Source organism: Castanea sativa, chromosome 11 (genome assembly GCF_040712315.1).
Source record: "Castanea sativa cultivar Marrone di Chiusa Pesio chromosome 11, ASM4071231v1".
Lineage (NCBI taxonomy): Eukaryota > Viridiplantae > Streptophyta > Magnoliopsida > Fagales > Fagaceae > Castanea > Castanea sativa.
In genome coordinates, this window is record NC_134023.1 from 6,370,974 (window position 1) to 6,392,783 (window position 21,810).

The 21,810-nt window shown below is 34.7% G+C and overlaps 1 protein-coding gene and 1 pseudogene across 1 annotated transcript; both read right to left on the reverse strand.

Annotated features, from left to right (window-relative positions):
* Positions 1-534: 534 nt before the first annotated feature.
* On the reverse strand, positions 535-5,614 carry LOC142615958 (ATP-dependent zinc metalloprotease FTSH 12, chloroplastic-like; annotated as a pseudogene).
* A 14,879-nt stretch (positions 5,615-20,493) lies between these two features.
* LOC142615959 (uncharacterized) lies at positions 20,494-21,000 on the reverse strand. The gene has a single exon (XM_075788857.1). It carries the CDS (start codon positions 20,998-21,000, stop codon positions 20,494-20,496), a length of 507 nt encoding a protein of 168 aa, XP_075644972.1.
* Between the last annotated feature and the right edge of the window lie 810 nt (positions 21,001-21,810).

A 21,810-nucleotide genomic window follows, 5' to 3' on the forward strand; every position in this document is an offset into this window, starting at 1 on the left:
TCCCTCCCTGCTTTTCTTAGCTCTCTTGCTCCTTTGTTATTATTATTATTTTTTTTTGCCCTGGTTTCTTTTATGTTTTCTTTCTGTTTTTATCCTTGTATTTCCTGGGTCTGCTCTATGTTTTTCTTGCATAAAGTAGCTATTCGTATATATATATCATTCTTACTTATATATAAAAAAAAAAAGTTATGAATTTTCACTCAATTACAAATTAATAAAGAGATTCATCCTTTACAAAGCTACACAGTGTTGTTAATTTAATAATTACTCTCCCTACAATTAAATTTCAATTGTGTGAATCTATACATCCAAAGTTATGGATCATCATAAGAGCAACTAAGTTCTAGATGTTAATTATGAGGAAGGTGCATCTCACATATTAAAAACATCAAAATTAAAATTCACTTATGATACCACCAACAACAAAAGTAAGAAAGAAGTGTCCAATCAAAACCATTCAGACCTCACAACCGTTAGTAAGTAAATAATGCTTCCATATCCCAAAATTCAAACACCCACAAACAGAAGCAAATATGAGAAGTATGTACCAGTATAAATCTGACAAAATAACCCATCTGCTACATTTGGTTATGAATGATTATATACCATGAAGGAAACGACCGCAAAAAGAAAAATAAAGCATAGGACTCAAATTAAATTCATCTCCTTTTCGTCCATTTTCAAAACAACCAAACAGAATTTGAAGCTACAAAATTTCAAACAATCTTGCATTTGTAATCAAAAAACACAAGATTGAGAAGATAAACCACAAGCAGGCTAAATTAATACACTTCCTCCCCATCAAGCTGTCCAATCAGAGCCTCAAACGTTGCCGTTCTTCGTGGATCCTTTCTTGCATGCCTTCCAGCAATAGCATCAATTTCATCGACAAATATGAATGAAGGAGCCTGTGCAGAGGATTTACCAAGAGTTACGGTAAAACGTAGTCAATAACATATCTGAGAGGTATCATATCTAATACAGCTACAATATGGACATGACTCCCATGTAGTGCTAGATATCTTTAAACCAATATAGAGATGCAGTTTCCTATGAAGTGGTTGTTGAATTACAAAATGTCCCAGATTTCTAAGTCATTCCATGCTTCTACTCTTTAGCTTGGAAACCAGCATCTCCATATAAGGAATGGTAAGAGACACAGTGAACTACAGGGAGTCAAAGACAAATGCTCACTACTCAGTATTATGAATCGAAACTTACCATTATGTGGGCATATGATACAGTAATTAACAGTAGTGAAGTGGAATATAAAAGACAAAACAAAATTAGAAGAAAGAAACATGAAATATAGGAACATAAAGAATACAAAGAGAAGGATGAGGCATCCTTCAGTGTTGAAGAGAAGAAATGGAAAAGGAGAATAAAGACGACAAAAAGATACAAAGCTTTAAGCCATTGAAGTATTTTCTAATTGATGCTCAGAAGTAACACTCATTTTGGCTTACAAGTCCGCTTCCAAGTTAGCTGACCCTATCTCATTACCAGTAGAGAAATCACCCTAAGTCCATATACGAGCACCCCATGGGACTAAGTGCTCTAGTGCAGCTAGAGTGTAAAATTGCAATATTTGAACACTATCCCATGCTAATAGAAGATAGTTATGATTGTGCCAGGGGTATTCATGTCTTCATAAACAGAAACTAATTATTTAGATTCTCAAACTTGCAAACTTTAATGTGAGCAGATGCAAGCCCTCATCACAAGTTTGCAAGCTCTTAACGAAATAACAAAATAGCGGGTAAATTATAGAAAAGGAAAATATAACAAATTCCGCAAACTACAGAAGAACAGGAGAAATGACTATTGATTTTGGGTGATTCCAACTATTTGACGCAATTGCAAGAAACCAAAAAATGTTAAAACTCATTCAAAGCATGAAGATGCTAGGACTGTATGCCCAGTAAATTAAACTAATAAAGGAATCAGAATTATCTGACTATCTACCCTTTTTTTATAAGCAAAGAATAATTTTAGTCAAAAAGAAGAGGAGTAACTCAAGTATACAGGAAGCATACAAGAGGTCCTCCTAAAAAATTACTCTAAGTTTAATCAAAATCAAGAAAATTGGCTACTTTTTATTATTAAGTAGCAAGAGCTTTAAGGCATTAGGACTTTAGATGTGAAAAATCCCCAACTTCTAGCTTGACGATTTTTGATAAAAATATAATTTTACTCATAGTAATAAATGACACAAAATAATGCTTTTGCAAATTACAAATGAGAGAATGCTTACATTTCTCCTGGCAATAGAAAACATCTCATTGATCCTTGCTGCACCACTTTTTTCACTATCTGTAAACTCTGCTCCAGAAGCAAAAACAAAGGGCAACCCACTTTCCCTTGCCAGTGTCCTTGCAAAGAGAGTTTTCCACATTCCAGGAGGTCCAGAAAGAAGAACACCCTGTTGAGAACACAGTCATCATAAACTATCTTACTATTACACTTATATAAATTATAGGACAGATCAAATAAAAGAACTCTCTATCTTTATAATACTAGAAATAGTTACCCGAACAAATTTCACGCCTTTTTCATAATACTACATGGGATTTCCCATATAAATCATTAACTCATCGAGAAGGTCCCAAACATCACCCCCTAATACCACTTCCTTATACATTGAATTTGTGTCGCCGACATCCCAAACTGGCTGGTTGAGTACAAATAGTATGAGAATTCAAGGATTTTTATAAGAGATAAGCAGGGAAGCAACAAATGCAGAGTTAAAGATATACCAGTATGAAATTTTCTGCATAAGCCATGTCAAAGAGCTGGTTATACTTTTTATATAGGAAACGCTTAGAAATGATGCTTAGAAGCATCACAGACTCCCTTATAAGCCACAGAATCAATATTCCAGGTAGTAATGCCATCACAACTTTCAGAAAGTAATGGATCTGACACTTTTGAAGGAGATCTACTTCAACTCCAGAACTGGATATAATCTCAAACAAATGAGGGTCTAGTGGAATATTGACCTATCAAGTATAATGATCAGTAATTATAAAAGTATGAATGATATGTTTCAGATCTGGCAGTAAAAACAACAGCAGCACATGCACTTGGATACTTGACTAACCCGAAATGCTCAAGTCTTCCTTCAGTTCCTTCTTTTCTTCTGCATTCAGTTTCACATCACTGTCAATAATTTGCTTTACACTGTCCTGAGGACGCTCCAGATCATCATCCCATGCATCCTCTCCAACATAAGAACTATCACGAACAAGTTTTCCATCAGGTCCTTCAATAAACCTCTTCATTTTCAGGCCCTTCGGCATTGTCTTCCTCCATTCACTCTTCCTAAACCTGCAAAATTATAAGGAGAATCTGAGGCACTGAAATTAAACAAGCACAAGTGACAAACATCCTAAATTTCTTTGTTCTTATTCCTTTTCATTCTCATCATTTGCAATCTGAGCCATCACATTCTACCATTTATAATAGGACAAAGATCCACCTCTTTCTAAATGTTAGCAGTTGTTAATCTCAAACAAGAGGGAGGAGAATGAGGGACGAGGGAGGACTTGAAAACGCCTTGATGGATTGGCTTTATTTTCTTGTTATCTTTTGTTGGACAAAGCTTTTTCCTGAGTTGTATTGCTTAATCTAATGTTACTCTCAAATCCCAAGCCATCTGCCATCTATCTATTAGGTGTAAGCAAACTACCCAGAGTAACCAGGTGTATTTAAGCTTTTCTAGGATGAGTTGGGTTTGATTAGAAACTCTATGTTCATTTAGTTCGTCCCTGGGTTGAGTCATAAATCCATATATTGGATTGAGATTGCCATAGTGTGAAAATTCATAAAGGAAGCAAATTTAAAATTTTTCATTCAGGGGAAGATAACTTCATTAATGAAAGATCAGATGGATTCACTTAGTTATACAGGATGCATGCAAAACTATTCTCAGATCTAAGGAGGAAAATTTAAACTTGAATTCTAATCCTCATGTAATCAAGATGGAGTAGTGGAGTAGGTTCTTCATGTACAATCACAAAATAATAATAACTTCACCATGCTATTAGCATCTTGTCATGTCATTAGAATACAAAGAAATTGATTGCATCTGCAGATAAAGTAAAAAATTCACTTACTTTCTAATATTGCTAGAGATGGCTCAGGAATCAATGCTTCCATGTAAGCCTCTTTGGCGATTTAAGATAGGAGCTTGAATTGCCATATATATTCCTTTGTAGGAAACTATTGCAACAAATACATAGAGAATTAAGGCACCAATTCATTTAGGCTCCCATGTTTTGATATCCTAGAGAGAGGAGAACAACCATATCATTATCCACTCCATAAAAATTATATACAGATTGGATAAAACTTCTCATAAGGTAAGCTAGGACAGGCATTGTCCACCATTACAATCTCAAAAGGCAAATTTTCTTCGTCTTGAAACATTTGAGGATCTTCATAAGGTGACCAAGATTCAAGGATGAATACACAAGCGCAAAGCAAATTATTATAAAACCTTTAAAACAAGATAACGCTGAAGAAACCACAAACTTTAATTCAATTTGGAGTTGTTCCAATTCACTTATAGAAAGGTTTATGAAGCAGTGTCAGGTCTGTTGTCAAACTATGCATTACATGCCTTCCAATTTCAAGACACAAGTGGGGGAACAAAAGGTAAAGAAGAAAGAAAAATGGTAGCCGATATATATGTCCCAAAATATCCAAACTTAACTAAATTTCTTTGAAAAGGGAAAATTTTTCATCCTATGTGCCATGCTAGGAAGCATGGACACTGGTATGGGTACGACATGGTGATATAAGCAATTTCTGAAAAATTATAACAAGGACACAGCGGGTATGACACCCCACATAAAGTGTATGTTCTTCCTAGGTGCCATTTATTGTTGCATCCTTGCATATACTTAATAATTCCATGCAATGCTCAAAATTTTCCATTTCCACCAAGTTCATATATGCTATCATTATCTGTATTAGTGTGTACACTAACAACCAGCTAATATACACTGCCCCAACAGTTCAGAAGAAAATACTCCAACTTGTCCATTTTCTATCCTTTTCCTGCAATTTCTTATCTATCAAACAAAAATTAAAACAAAAGGGTCTCTTGCAGAATTACCTTCCAACGCTCCCACCTATTCCAACTCACAAATTCAGGCACTAACTCAGTCCTAAACCGTTCCAACTCACCCCGACCTTTGCTGACCCCTTCCTGAGCTCGCCCCACTAACTCACCCACCTTCACATTGGCATCTTCCAAGTCAAACCCGGTTTCCTTCTTCACTGACTCACCGAGTTTCGACCACAACCGCTCCGAGCCACGCCGGACAGACTGAGTCAGCCTCAGCCATGAAAACCCATCAGACCCATTTGGGTTTGCAGAAGCTAGAACACGAAAATTGGGTCTGTGGTGGGAATTTTTGGACCTGGGGTTCTTAGGAAGCTTGAAAAGAATGAGAGTTTGAGAGTTGTGTGTGAGTGGAGCTGAAGAAAATAAAAGTGGGTTTGGTTTGTATGGGACTGTAAGCTCCATTTTTGGTTTGGATTGGTGGAATTTGATAGATTGAAGAAAGAGAGTGTCTGTTAAAAGAAAGCAGCAGTGTGTCTGTGTTGTGTTTTGCTGAAGACTGAGAAGTAGTGAATTTTAGTACTGTTTTTGGGGTTTTGGGGTTTATCTGATTATCTGTGCAGCTTGTTTATAATTTAGATTTTTCTCTTCTTTTTTAAAGGGGAAAAAAAGGTTTGGAAAAGAGTTTTTTTTTTTTTTTTGGAGAAAAAAATTTAATATACGGTAAGAATTTTTTTATTATAGCTATTAAATAGTACAAGCTAACACTTTTTTTTACCTTATGCTTTACTAATTATAACATATAAACTATTTGTTATTTTTCTTATAAATAACTAAATTTTTTACTTTTCTTATAAAAAAATTAAAAATGAAAAAAAAAGCATACATATGACATATTATTATTGCAATTAATGGATTGTAAAGTAAAACATAAAAATTAATATAAAAAATTTCTATTTTTGCAAACATAATGAAAATTCACAACTGGACCAAATTGGATTGAAGAGATCGAAAATGACCAAACTTAACCAAATAGACTAATTCATTATTGTGGTTGATATTTTGCATTATCATTTTGTAAAAATGTTATGAAAATGTTGTAAACATGTCATTTCTTTATCAGAGAGATGTTACGTCTACAATATTTTCACAACAAATCATAAGTGGTTAATTGTTATTGGTTCAAATTTGAACCTAACATTAAGATTACTTTTTTGCCCTAACAATAACAACCAATAACAAACTGCTACTTAGGATTTTCTTTAAAAATGTTGTGGACATATTATTTCTCTATCATTTTAGTATCATATTTTATAATAAATGATAGAGGATTGGAACAGTTACAAATCTTACGACAAAGTATAAAGACAAAAATAATAGTGTAAAATAAAATTGAGAGAGAGATAAAATAGTAGTAATACTTAACATACAAAACATTCTCAAAAAAAAAAAAAATATATATATATATATATATATATATAATTTAATTGACAAATAAAGTGCTAGCATTTCTAAGCAACTAAGGGCAACATTGTCAAATCAAATTAAACCCCACAGCCATGGTGAGAAGAGAAAATCATTATAAAAATCGCTATAAAATAGTCCTCATCCAAACATGACTTGGTGAAGGAATAATAATAAATATATAAAAAAACAAATACCCGTTGCCTCTTTCTCTCTCTCTCTTATTATTTTATTATAATATTTTTGTAATACAAATTTTTAGAGTTGTAATTTGCTACTTATTATACATATGTTTGAAAGCTAAGAAAATGTGGGAAAATAGTAAAAACTATTTTTATATAATTTTTAGAAATACAACCAAATACTTTGACAATATTTTCTTAAAAAATGCAACCAAACACTTATGTGGCGTTTGGTATGGGGTAATGTTTTAGAATTCTTAAGAATATTTAAAGATTCCTATGTTTGGTTGCAAATCACGCTAAGAAATCAGATGCCAGAGGAATCTGAATTCTCCCCTTAAACCCCTCTCAGTAGGAATATGGATTCCCTTTAAAATAAACGGGAATCCAGATTCCCAAACTTAAAAGAAATTATATTTTTTATAAATTGACAATTTTAACTATTTTTCCTTATCATTTAAACAATTAAGATAAAAATATTAAACAAATTATTATGGATTAAACTCTTTTAAAAATTATTACTAAGAATAAAAGTATTTGAGAATTTAAATAGTTATTTTTGTACTGTACTTGTCATTTTGAAATGTTAGACTATAATTTTAATCAATTTGTCATAATTAATAGTTTATATTTGGTTTTTCATTATTTCTTTAGAGGAAGTTTTTTTTTTTTTTTTAAAGGACTTAGTAGTTCACATTCAAATCTAAGGATAGAATGGGAAAAATAAATAATTCATTTCAGATTTCTGGGAATAAATCAAATATTATTATCTCACATTCCTATAAATCATAAGAGATTCCCAATGAAACCAAACATAAGAATAGTTACATTCTTAGGAATCTAGATACCAAGAATAATGTGAATTCTCTCGTACCAAACGCCACATTAAAAATATTTTCACTTAGAGTCAGAAAATAATTTTAAATGAAACAAACGTAGCCTAGGATATGGATAGGTTTCCTCTTGCATCAAATGTTTGTATTAATATCCCTGTTAACTCATACACTTGAGCGGAAAATAATCTTGAGGGGTATGAATTTGACTCCAAGGAGTATATAACTCATAATTCACACCTATATAGATATATAACATATTGAGAATTATACAACCATTAATAGCCTCTAGGTGCGTAACAGGTTTACACATTTTTTCCAATAATATATATATTTTTAAAACTATTGATATAACTAGAGGCAACAAAATTAGACATGACTCGAGAACTCAACGCGATACGACATGAAATTAGTAGGTTAGGAGTTGAGGTTTAATGGGTTTGTATCATATTTGGGTTGACACGATTAACCCGTTTAATATACGGGTTGGGTTAGTGTCCATCATATAGAACCCATTTGACCCGTTTGACCTGTTTAATTAAATGACATTTTACAAATATATTCTTTAAACCCTAAATATATAAACTTGTTAGTTGTTGTGATTTATTTTTTTTGATATATTATGATTGATTATTTGTGATATTGAGATATGTGTTAGTTTTGAATGATTATTTGTGATACAATTATTCGTTAGTTCTAAATTTTATATTAAAAATATTTATTTGTTTGGTTTTTTATAATTCATATCAATTTGGTTAATAGTTAATACTAAATTTTTTTTTCTTTTCATTTTGATAAAATCTGATAAACATGTCAACACGATTGACTTGTTTAATAAATGGATTGTGTTACGATTTAGGAATCTTAACATGTTTAATAAACATGTTAGATTATAGTTAACTCAAATAGTCGAAAACTGATGAGTCAACACAACACAAACCCAACATACGAATATGAATTACAACCCCTAGATATAACTAGGATTACGAGCCTAGCTCCAAACTTTAAACATTGAAATAGTTTTGAAGTCATATATTCATGTGTGGATGTGTTCATGTGTTCAAAATAGCGATGGGTATAGTACTCCATTAATATTATCTATTCAATGTGTTGCTTCTAATGTAATTTTTAGGAGTAAATTACAAATTACACCCCTAAAGTTTGGGAGTGTTTTGATTTTACACCTTGAAGTTTCGAAATTTGAATTTTACCCCCTTAAATTTGGGGGTGTTTGGATTTTAGGGTGCGTTTGTTTTGACAGTAAACCAATTCCGGAAAATGTTTTCAGCATTTGCGGGTGTTTGGCAACACCGGAAATTTTGGTCAAACGGAAAAGAGGAAGCGTTGACCGTAAAACAGGCCCTCCCCACCCGGAAAATAATTTCCATGTGTATTTTACCTTCAAATTGAGTTTTCCGTTGGAAAACACAGAGAAAGAGAAGGAGAGGGAGAGAGCAACAACCACACCAGAAAAGAGAAAGAGAGCTAGAGGGAGATCGCCGGGAAGCCAAGATCACGCCGTCCTCAACCCAAAGGCTCGCCGGCGAGCTCGCGCAGGGCGAGATCGAGGCGCGATCTCGCGCGGTCGAGCTCGCGCCGGGCGAGATCGACGTGCGATCTCGCGCCGTCGAGCTCGCGGCGGGCGAGATCGAGGCGCGATCTCGCGCCGTCGAGCTCGCGCCGTCGAGCTCGCGGCGGGCGAGATTGACGGCGCGAGATCGCGCCTCGATCTCGCCCAGATCGCGCGTCGATCTCGTCGATCTCGCGCCGTCGAGCTCGCCGCGCCGGCGAGAAACCCTCCCCACCGATCTCACTCTTCCTCCTCCCTGTCTCACCTCCCTCTCTCAATTTGATTTGGCCGGTGATTTGATTTTTGTTTGTTTAGAAGATCATGGATTTTAATGTTTTATTATAAAATTTGTTTGGAATGTGAGAAAATGGTTGAGAAAATGTGAAAAATCAGTGAAAAATTTGCATTTTCATAATGTTACCAAACACTTGAAAATATTTTCCAAAGTTTTTTTTAAAATGCCACCAAACACCTAAAAATATTTTCCTTTCCCGAAAATATTCTCATTTCCTGAAAATATTTTCCGGAATTGGTTTACTGTCAAAACAAACGCACCCTTATACCCGACATTTCAGAATTTGGATTTTACCTCTTAAAGTTTTGAGGTGTTTGGATTTTACACTCCTAAATCTTGAAATTTCAAGGTGTAAAATCTAAACACTTCAAAATTTTAGGGATTAAAATCCAAACAACCCTAAAATTTAGGAGGTAAAATCCAAATTCTGAAATGCTAGAGTGTAAAATCCAAACACCCCCAGACTTCAGGGGATAAAATCTAAATTCCAAAACTTCATATTGTAAAATCCAATTTAAAATTTAGCCTACTTTTTAATTGATTTATTTTTTAAAACTGATAATTTGTAGAATATAAGTCAAATAGAATGGTTCCACACAATGCATGCACTGAAACTTCTCTTTTTATTGGGTAAATCTTTCGGTGACTAATAAAAATGCATTCTAAAAATTCTATCCATTCATATATATAAGTGTACATCAAGAAAATTACGATTCAATGTCTTTTGTTGGGCCTCTCAATTTTGTTTTTACAGTAACATTTACAACCTGTTATGTAAATACAAAACTTATTAATTTATAAAAAGTTAAAACCAAACTAATGAAGACTAGCTCAGGCCATGTGCTGTTAGCAGTAGGATATACTGAAATTTCAAGAGAGAACAGAGAACAGAGTTCAAAAGTCCCAAAAACAGAACTATTGATTCTTCCTTCTGCAACCCAGAACAACCCAAAAATGGTGTTCAAGTTTTGTAAACCTACTATAAAACCAAACAGTATGGAAGTTCATCCTCTCACCACCAACCTCATCCTCCAAACTCCATCTCCTCTACCATGGCTGCTACTGTTTTATTCCTCATTTTGCTTACCACCCCACCACTGGCTATGGCGATCCCTGAGCTTCCAACACCACCATTCCCTTCATTTTCCACGTTCAGTTCATCACCACCACCATCACTACCTCCACTACCACCATTCTTCTCATTCAGTTCATCACCACCACCACCACCACCACCACCACAACCTCTTTCACCACCTTCCCGACCTGTGATTTATGTGGGCTTGGGAATTTTGACCCTCACAGCCAGTGTCGTACTCCTTTTAGTCTTTGCTCAATGCACAAAGGGGAAGAAAAGAGAGGAAGAGCAAGACGACACTGAGAGGGAGAGTGAGAGTGAGTCTGAGTCAGAGGAAGAGAGACCGTAGGTAATATTAATTTTAACATTAATAGTTTTAATTCAGTTACCTTGATTTGGTTCATTTTTGGTGATTGTGTAGAATTTTGATTATGAGTTTTGATTACCTTTTATCAGTGTTCTCCTGATTAATCTGTCTTAGTTTATTACTTCATTATGTCAGGTTGTAAGAAACTTTTTACAAGAAGAAAAAAAAAATTAGGCCTAGGCAAATTTGATGTTAATTCTTTCAAGAAAAAGAAAAGGACTTTGGATGGTTCATGACATGATAAAGGGTTTGTGTCACTGATGTGTTTTGTTTAAACAGCACAAGTGATTTTAGTGCTAGGTTTGTAAATAGGCTGAATGCCTTGTAAAGTTTGAAAGGAATGGAAGCAACAACAATGATTGTATTCAATTTGTTATGAATGTTGTGCACCATTTTATAATCCTAGCCGCATCTTGCTTTAAATGGCACAATTCATTTTGATGTGGTGGTGATTTGATCATTGTTTATGATTCTTGGGGTTTTGTTTATATGGATGAAAGTTTTGGAGTTATGTGATTTAGAGAGAGACAGAGGAACTGTGAGATTTAGAGGTATAAGCCCAATTGTGTTTGCTTCTTATTTAGAAGTTTAATATGATCGAACTTTCATTTTCCAATATGAATTCCCTAGTTAGCCAAAGAGTCTTTAACAGAAAATGGTCTGATTTATTAAGCTCAGACCATTATAATATCTCACATGGTGTTGGAGAGTGCACTTTGGTACCAAGCAAGTGTACACTTTTAACAAAATTGATTGAAATTGACAATCTTCTGAATTTTCTCCAACTTTTTTCTATCAAATTGATCAGGAGCCTCCTCATTGTAATAGAATCTGAAATTTTAATACTCGGGAGGGGGTGGGAGCACCTCATTCTTGTGATTTTAACTTTTCAAACAAATTGCAGTATGTCCAAGTGCTAAAAACATAGGTAGATCTTTTCATTCAGATAGTTGTAAATTTACATTTATAATGATAATATTTGGACTTTCTTTTGGTCAGGAGTTGGAGCAACCATAGGAGCTGGGGTATATACTCTTGTTGGAACCGTTGCTAAAGAATACTCAGGACTTGCTTTAGTATTTTATTCCTAATTTGCTAGAATAGCTGCTGCACTTAGCATTTTAGAGTAGTTTCCTCAGTCATCTTTATGGTTGTATAGTTGTAGGGGTCTGTTTCACCTGTAATGGCTTGTCGCATAACTGCTTTGACTCTTTGTGCTGTTTTTCCATTAATAGCTGCTGATTGGTTAGTTGATTATTGTATAATTTTCAGTTTCTTACATGCAAAAGACACGTCCTTGTTGCTAGAGGGAAGCAAAACATTTGCTGTTGGTATCCATCATTAAGAAGGTAGCACATGGTTTTGTTCCAAGTCTCGTGTTCCAAATATCATATTCAAGCACCTGTTCTTGTGCTGAACTCGACCAAGTCTCTCAGTGACCTCTTCATCTCTCAACTCTCGAATTTCTTCTCTTTGCTTATTAGATGATGAGAGAAAGACTAATCAGAAATTCTTCCCAAACGTATCTTTTTTACCCCTGCCCTGTCCTTGCGGGTATCCTTTTATAAGCAAATTAAAATGTCTATCGGAATCTTCAGATAATGTCTTCATAAATGTGTGCACTATATCAATAACAGATTTAAATGTTCTAGTATCCATGAAATCAATAATTGGAACAGATTACACAATCATTATCCAGATAAATATACCATACTTGACTTGGCTGTAAACAATGAACAAATAAAAAATAAAAAAATGTAATACAACACATGCAACCATATATATAATATAAGGAAAAAAAGGCAAACAAATTTCTCATATTAATGTTAGATGTCTGGTAGTGAGAAGAAAGAGGCTGTTGATCAGAGCCCAAAATCATCAATATGTGAAGCATGAGGCCAAAGAATTATGCCAACCCAGTTTTCCTAAGCAAAAAATATCATGCCACAACGAAATGGAACTACATTATGACACAAAAGAGCACTACCAAGTGAACACAGTTCAGAGTTCGATACACAAAAGAGGTCGCCCACGACATCTTGATTTTGCGACTATATTAATTACAATTCAGCAGTTCAGTCAACTGAACCCACATGCCTTCTAGAGAAGCTGTGCGACTCTATGACTATATCAACCAATGCATCACTATAAAGATTGAAGAATGAATTGAAGAGAGCAATCTAAAGACTATATTAATTACAATTTAGCAGTTCAGTCAAGAAAAGAATGTATATATATAAAACTAGAAGAAAGTTTCAAGGAGGCCAGCAGCTTCAGAAGCCAACGCAACCTACTCCAGAAGTTGTGCCTCTACATCCTCCGTATAGACAGTGCCGGCTCAAGGCCTAGGCAACTTAGGCCTAGGCCTAAGGCCCCACAACCAAAAAAAAAAATTCCCTACTAAAAAAAGGCCCATTTCAATTTGTGAAGGGCCCAAAATTTTATAAAAATATAACATTTTTTAAATAATTAGTACTTTTTTTTAAGTGATATTAAAGATACTACAAATTTTACTATGGGTTTAAGTTTAAATTTAGCTAACATGTCACCAATCACATAAAAAATTGATTCAAACATAAATAAATTAAGTTGTTGAATTTTATCAATTACTGTCATTATCACATTATATTGTGAACATTTTGCAGTATCTTTAGTATTTTTCTTTTTCATTTCTAACAAGGCTTCCAAAATAGGAGACCAATAGAAATTAAAACCAATTGAAACCCTAAAATGTTTCAAAAAAAAATGCTGCAAATGTGATAGAGCATCAATGATGACTAATCTCCTCTAATAGTTTGAGATCTTAATTTTTGTAAACTAATATCCTACAAAGCCACGCACGAAATAATATTTATCTATCTCTTTCTCTTAAAAAGAATATATAAATTAAAATTTAGGTTACAACTGTACTTAACTATGCATAGTTATATATCCAAGTTATAGTAAGTTTCTTTTTTTTTAAAATAATATTTTTTCTAGTTCTTTTTGTTTAAATTTATGGTTCAACTATGATATTCAATCCTCTGTATGAAATTAACCTTAGTTTAATTATTATTATTCATCAATTTCTGTATTTACATCAAATTAGTCTTAATTTAATTTGTATTATATATATTTATTTAATTAATGTTTACATAAAAAGGTCTCATATAAAATTTCCGCCTTAGGCCCCAAATTTTGTTGGGCCGGCCCTGCGTATAGACATATTGCACGCCCTTATCGTCTCCAAGTCCAAACCTACTCCTGAAGCTCGGCATCAAGAATGCCAGCAGTACCTTGATGTCCAAGTAATCGGCTGCCTTAACCAGCTCAACGATGCTCTCGTCGTTCTCGTCATCCAAAATCAACTCCGCTGCTCGTTCAAATAAATGAGGCACAGCCGACGGAGGGAGTATCGAGTGGAGACACAGGCTTTTCTCGCAGTAGTGGATGACACGCCCAAGAACGGAGCTGGACACGTTTGGCAGAGGGATCACCGAATCGGCGGTGTCCTCGAGGACTAACTTCACCACGCCAAACTCCATCGCTGTGGCTTCCTTCACCATGAATAGCTTGTCGTCAGCGGATTTCAGCGTTATCATTGCCGTGCTGGTTGCGCTAGAGTTTAGAATTGCGCCTTGGTTCGCCATTGCTGCACAGTAAAAATGAAAAATGGTCAACGGGGGATTGAGTATTTATATTTATCGCAAATATAACTTTGCCTATAAACTCCTGCATAATATCTCCTTCTAATGAATTTTCCAATTCTTCCGATTCTTTAGTTCAGTGAGGGAGATGAATGGAGCTTGGTGATTAAAAAACGAGAATTTAAAGTTTTTTTTTTATTTTTATTTTTAAAATCAAATACATAAAGCAGCAAAGACAAAAGAAAAAGGAAATAATAACATATAAAGAGGTAACATGAAAACTGAGAACGTTGAGAAGTGAGTAATGAAGTCAAAAATTGGCTTAGAATGGTAATAAAAAAGAGAAAAATAGATACTACTAATTATGGGTTAAGTTAACGGTGCGTTAAGGTAATTGTTAATAAATCGTAATAAAAAAAATTTAGCACCATGTTTATGGAAAATATAAAAAACGGTTAACAAAATTAATTACTTTATCATTTTCTTATAAAAAGATTTCTAAAAATAGTTCCTACTATTTATTTTGGTAATTAGCAGTATAATTAATAATTAGTCACTAACCCGTATAATGCACCGACACGAAATAGTTAAATAAAAAAAAAAAAAATTTGCCATAAAAAGGATCAGTATGGATCAATTTAATGATCAAGAGTTTGACTTATCACTAATATTTTTTAATTGGAGGTGTCCTTTTGTTTTAAATACACAATAACAAGTGAGTTTTAATCTTCACATTCTATTTAGTTAGTGGGTGATGTGACAATTTCTTATTAAAATAAAAGGAAATTCCAGTTAAAAATATACTGAAAGTAAGCCAAACCCAATAATCAATATGCAAGAATCACCAACAAAGGATCTTCTTCATCAGCTTCACTCTTTCCCATTGCTGGTAGCACAAATGAGTTACAATATATGAGCAAAAAATAGTCTGCAATTGTTAAGGTTGGATTGAAGCATTAAAAGATAGACCCCATAAGAGCATTAATATTGGGTCTCTCGTATGCCATATGAAGGTGAAATATAGAAACAGAGCTCCAAAAATCCATGTTACCCAGTCTTGCAATTGCAAAAAAAATTTGCAATTATGCTATAGTCCCATCCTAAATGTAGGATGACACTGTAGCAAAAAATGTATAATATTTCTTATATTTTATTAGGTAGGATGGTACTATAGCACTATAGGATGGTAAACTTGGATTATATTATTTTATTGGGTAGTATATATTATTTTAATGAGTTAAATAGGAAATAAAAGTTGGGATGTTGGGCATAGGGATGGCAGGCCCAGAAGGGTATATTGGGCCATAGGCCCTGTATGAGGACATTCAATAGTCCAAGGACAGGTAGACGCTAGTGTGGGAGTGCAAGCTAGTAAATGGGCGAAGGGGTCTAGTTTTAAGATTCCGAGAAGTATGTCCGAGGACAAATTTCACCTCGGCTTAACAGGGCCGAGGTCAAAAGGGTTGGCCTGAAATCTGGGATGATGTTTTGGGCGATTCTACTGGTAGGGTTATTAGGAAGGGATAAGGTATAAAGAAAGTGAGAAATATCCAAAGGAAAACTGCTACCACCGCATTAAATGCTCTATAGCTAACTTTCTGTCGCATTAATGTGGAAGTAATGCTTGAATAGTATTCAGCCTTACAGCTACTTACAAAGACTTCAAAAAGGTGCTGATAGGACAAGGATCAAAGTCAGCAACTTGGTCTACACGTGAAGGGTGGAGATGAAGGAAAGAGGAGAGTATAAAAGAGAAAGAAGCCCCTGAGAGGTGGGGATTGAAGAATTGAGGGAAAAACACTGTAACAACAGGAACTAGACTTGTAATCAAATCCAAAAGAAATATATACAAGAACTAATTTCCTCGAATTGTGCTGAGGACGATTTTCTTTGGGTAAAACTAGTTTTTCTTTGCTTTCTCGTCATTTGGATCCACTATAATTGTTATCCAACTCATTAAAACCTAGTTTTCTAACCTACTCTTTACAAATTTATTGTATTGGGCTCTTTGAATCTAGATCCTATTATTTTTTGGGCTTAGGAACTAAATTATGGCCTTACATTAAGTACGTTATAAAATGATATAGTATAAATGATAAAATAGCTTTTGAGATGGTAAGATTGATTTTTTTTTTTTTTTGTTTGTAAAAATCAAATGTGAATACTCTAAGAAACGTCTTTCCAATACTATCTCTACATATTTGTAAATGTGATTTACAAACATATAAATGTTCAACTTGTAGTATATTTGTAGAATATTTATACTTGATCTTCCTCTTTGACCCTTTTTGACATTCTTCAAGACAATTCATAAAATTAAAATCACCTATCCCCCATAATAAAAAAAAAAAAAAAAAACACCAATTCTCTTGAAAGCCGGGCCCAAACCATATGTTCATATTATTGCAAACCATATGTTCATATTATTGCATATTGACAGTGTTCAAATAGGAGAATTTGGGATTCTGTGCTTTAAGTAAACTACATGTTCAGTTAAGCCAAGTTATATACTTCCATTTGTATATATTTTATTAGAAACAAACATTTTGGAAGAGAAAGTATATTTTCAAGGGCCAATAATAAAATTGTTGTTACTCTTACATTCATCAAACTTTCATTGTTAAGATCATTGGCCTTTTTCTCGGTTCAATGTTTCTTGTCAGGCAGGTAGTTGCTGAAGAGAAAATTAACAATGCTAGTAGCTTCTTAACCAAATTTGAGGAAGCCCGCGCTACAATGAGAGAAACTGATTTGATGTTAAATGATTTGCTGAAAGCAAATGAGAGTGCAAAACAATTGGCTGGAACTATACTGGACATGCACACTAAATTTAAAATAGCATGATATCAGTTTGATTTAAATCTTTGAGAATATATCTTAGGATTCAAAAGGAATCTCCCTGAACCAATATCTCATATGCTTGTTAGTCAGAAAACAACCAATTCCAAATTACAGATTTGTTTCAATAGCTTCTATGTTTCTAAGTGTGGAGGCCTGGATTGCTTAGGAAGACCTAGGTGTGATTGCCTAGTATTTTATCTATCTTGTTTTCAGTTTATCCCCTGTTTCCACCCCAAATAGCCATCAAGATTTAATCTTTCTAACCTAAAACCCTTAAACATCCACCAATATTTAAGAACCCTTCAAGAACTCATCAAGAAATCTATTCTAGTTTAGAATTCTAAAAGATCCTGCATCACCACCAGTCATTTTATGTTCACTTCCACAACTTTTGGTTTCATCTCCTTGCTATTATACAAACCTGTCATTCACAAAATTTGAAATTGCCTTCCAAAGTTAAATACCAAAATGCTACAACCAAATAGTCTACCAAATCAGTAAAAATCCCCAATGTATGAGACTTCACATTCGCAGACCCACACTTCTTTTCCAAACAGACATTAAAACACCAAGCTTCCTTTAAATCAAACCCAAATTCACTGAACCCATATATTCATTCTCAATTTTAAATTTCAAACTTGCAGAGAAATTCCAAACTCTAATCTCAATTCACAAACCCCACAGTGAAATCAACCAATTCCACTTCTCAATTTCCCCTAAAATTTCCAATACACAAATCCCAAAGGGCATTGTGATTCAATCCTTTCTAGTATATAAACCCCTTTCATTCACAAAACCTGAAACTATCTTCCAATGTAAAATACCAAAAAGTTAAGACCAAGCTATTTTTTAATACCGATCCCACCACCAATAGGCTACCAAATCAGAAAAAATCTACGATGTATGATCCCACATTCACAAACAAATACGCATTTAAAAACACCAAGCCATTTCTAAATCAGACCCAAATTCCTTGAACCCACAATTCATTCTCAATAATAAATTTCAAATTTGCAGAGAAAATCCAAACTCTTAATCTCAATGCACAAACCCACCACAAAATATATCATAAAAAAAATCAGACCCATTTCTAGTTTCCCTGAAACTTTCAACTACACAATCTCAAAACCATTGTGAATCAATCTAAGATGCTATTTATAAAAATTTTAGAAACTTGGCTCAAGAACTCCAATACTGCACAAAATGTCTATGCAACACGCTAAAAGAAAATAACAACGAAAATTTTCTTACTTAAAAAAAAAAAAAAAAACTCTATCCATTATTTCTTCTCTTTGATTTAATTAATATCTCACGCAGTCTCTCTCTCCTCTCTTGCTCTCTGTGTCTACCTCTCTTTGTTCTCTCTATCTCTCTCATCTCTCACACTAAAATTCAGATTGGTGGTAGCTTTGGGTTTTGGTTGTGGTCAATCTAAGAGTTTAGCTTGGTTGTGGTGGATTTCAATCGATGAAAGGTGGCTAGTGTTGGTGAATCTTAAACCTTCGAACGATATGGATTTTTTCTGAGAGGGCAGTGGCTACAATTTATGAACACAAAGAAGAACTAATTTGGGTTTGACTAGCTAGGAACAAAATATAAGTTTTTTTTTTTTTTTTTTTTCCCTTCTTTTAATAGCAATTACAACAACAACAACTCTTTATTTCCCCAAAAGAGAGTGAGAAAAGGGAAAAGACTTACAATCTTTATGTGAAAAGAGAAGCCGATTTGAGATTTAACCTTTTCCACTCCTCCAACCAATACAGAGGTAAACTAGGCAGTGACAGCTGAAATTGCAATACAGCGTAAAACTAGCAGTGAGACCTGAAATTTGCAAAGGTAAATCAACACTTATATACATACAACAAAAATTATAAACATCTCTGGTTCAATTTCTTAGTGGTGATAAGGAAACGGAGCGGAAGGTGTATCAACTGATCGATCAGTAACGGGCGAGTACCAATTCATTATAAATATGAAAAAAGAGATGTGCCGAGTAGCAGAAGAGATCTCATCTCAATGGCTTCTTTCGTAGGAAAGAAACAAATGAAAGGGAAATAAAACTTTAGAAGGCGCACAAATAATCTTCACATATGGTTTTCTGTTTCTCCGCTAGTGCCTCTTTTACCTTCTACCTGGAAGCGTCCTTCAGAACTAGATGTGATTGCCCTTAGTGTGGAGGCCTGGATTGCTTAGGAAGGCCTAGATGTGATTACCTAGTGTTTTATTATCTTCTTTTCAGTTTTCGCCCTGTTTCAGCACAAATAACCATCAATAGTTAATATTTCTATCCTAAAACGCTTAAACATCCACCACTATTAAAAAACCCTTCAAGAAGTCATCAAGAAATCTATTGTAGTGCTTAATTCTTAAAGATCCTGCATCACCACCAGTCATTTTATGTTTAATTCCACAACTTTTGGTTTCATCTCCATGCCATTATATAAACCCGTCATTCACAAAACTAAGACCCAATAGTCTACCAAAGGGAAAGCAATCTCCTCGAAAAATTAAGCAAAGAAAGAAACAAAGAGGGGCTAAATTGAATCGGGGAGAGAAATGCTTTGCGATACAGAGTATCACCAAAACGAAATGGAACTACATTATGACATGAAAGAGCACTACCAAGCGAATGCAGTTCAGATTTTGATACACGAAAGAGGACATCCACGAAGTCTTGATATTGATCCTTCAATCCCTATTTTGTAAGACTCTCACTTGCAATGCTCACAGAAAAACCAATAGGAATATTCAATTGAACTGCATACCATTAACTCAAAACATCAATTTAGTTTTAACCTAGGCGGGATTCAAAATCAATTTTACCAGTTGACCTATAACAAGAGCCCACTCTAAGTCTAAGGTAAGGTAAGTCAACTGTAATGTAACACCAAAATTTTATCTTTAAGATTCTTCATCAAAGCAATTAAAATTTTAACAAAACCATATATGAAAATAGCATGCACGGCAGCACAACTATGCCTCAAGCACGCAGTGCATCACTGTATAATTCAGATCAAGCCATACAAACAGTTGTGTAATTTAAAAGCTAAAGCCATATCAATTCGTAGTCAGAAAGCTAAAAAAATGATCAAACTAAGAAAACCCATTTTGGTTATTAAAAATTCTATTATCTATTTTCGTCACCATGTTGTTTTGATCCTCGTCGACGCCCTCAAGTGCCGGCTCCCACAGAAGCCGGTGTAGCCCTCCTGCGAAAGATTTCCTCTGCCTCGGCCGAATAAACAAAGTCGACGGCCTTGTCGTCTCCAAGTCCAAACCTCTTCCTAATGCTCGGCATCACGAATGCCAGCAGTACTTTGATGTCCAAGTAATCGGCTACCTTAACCAGCTCAACGATGCTCTCGTCGTCCTCGTCATCCAAAATCAACTCCGCTACTCGTTCAAATAAATGAAGCAGAGTCGACGGAGGGAGTATCAAGTGGAGACTCAGGCTTTTCTCGCAGTAGTGGATGACACGGCCAAGAACGGAGCTGGACACGTTTAGCAGAGGGATCACGGTGCTCTCCAAATTGGTGCTGTTTTCGAGGAAGAACTTCACTACGCCGAACTCCATCACTATGGCTTCCTTCACCATGAATAGCTTGTCGTCAGCGGATTTCAGCGTTATCTTCATCGTGCTCGTTGCGGTAGTGTTTAGGATTGCGTCTTGGTTCGCCATTGCTGCTCAGTAAAGTTAACGGGGAACTGAGTATTTAGATTTATCGCAAATATATAAATTTGCCTATAAACTTCCTGTCTAAGATCTTCTCTTCGAATGAATTTTCCAATAGAAAGGTTGGCTTTTGCGGATAAAGGGGGTGAAATGGCATTGATAATATATGCCATAAAGGATAATAGAAATTTTATAATTCGGAGGTTGACCAAAATTAAATTGTGCACCGTATATATTGACATCAACTGCAAGTGGTACGTTGGGATATTCATGAAGGCTAAATTAAATGGTCTGTAGATGGTCACGTTTTATGTGGGTCCACACAATTGTATACCCTTTGGCCTGCAAAGAGACGGTAAAATGATGGATTCGAATTTTATTACATCAGAAATTATGAAAAAATTGCGACAAAATTACACTACTTGTATTGATAAGCTCCGAGGCACATAGATACTAAGTATAATCATCAGCTCTCTTATTATAAGGTATGGGACGCAAAACAAAAGGTAATTGCTAAGATATTTGGAGATTGGGAGGAGTCTTACCAAAGGTTGCGAAAGTTGTTGTTGGCATACTTGGATCAGGATTCGGGTACCCAGTACACCTATTGGACCATACCTAGCCCCATAGATGGTACTATGTTACTGCACTATGTATTTTGGGCATTCGCTCCATGCATTGCTGCATTCAGATATAGTACGCCAGTGATCAGTATTGATGGGACTCATTTGTATGGTAAATATTGAAGGGTGTTGATGATTGCAATGGTAACCGATGCTAACCAAAAGGTTTTGCCTCTCGCCTTTGTTGTTGTGG

What these genes read in the sequence shown, in the direction of transcription:
- LOC142615959 (XM_075788857.1), bottom strand. Translation starts at nt 21,000, where the DNA reads ATGGCGAACCAAGACGCAATCCTAAACACTACCGCAACGAGCACGATG.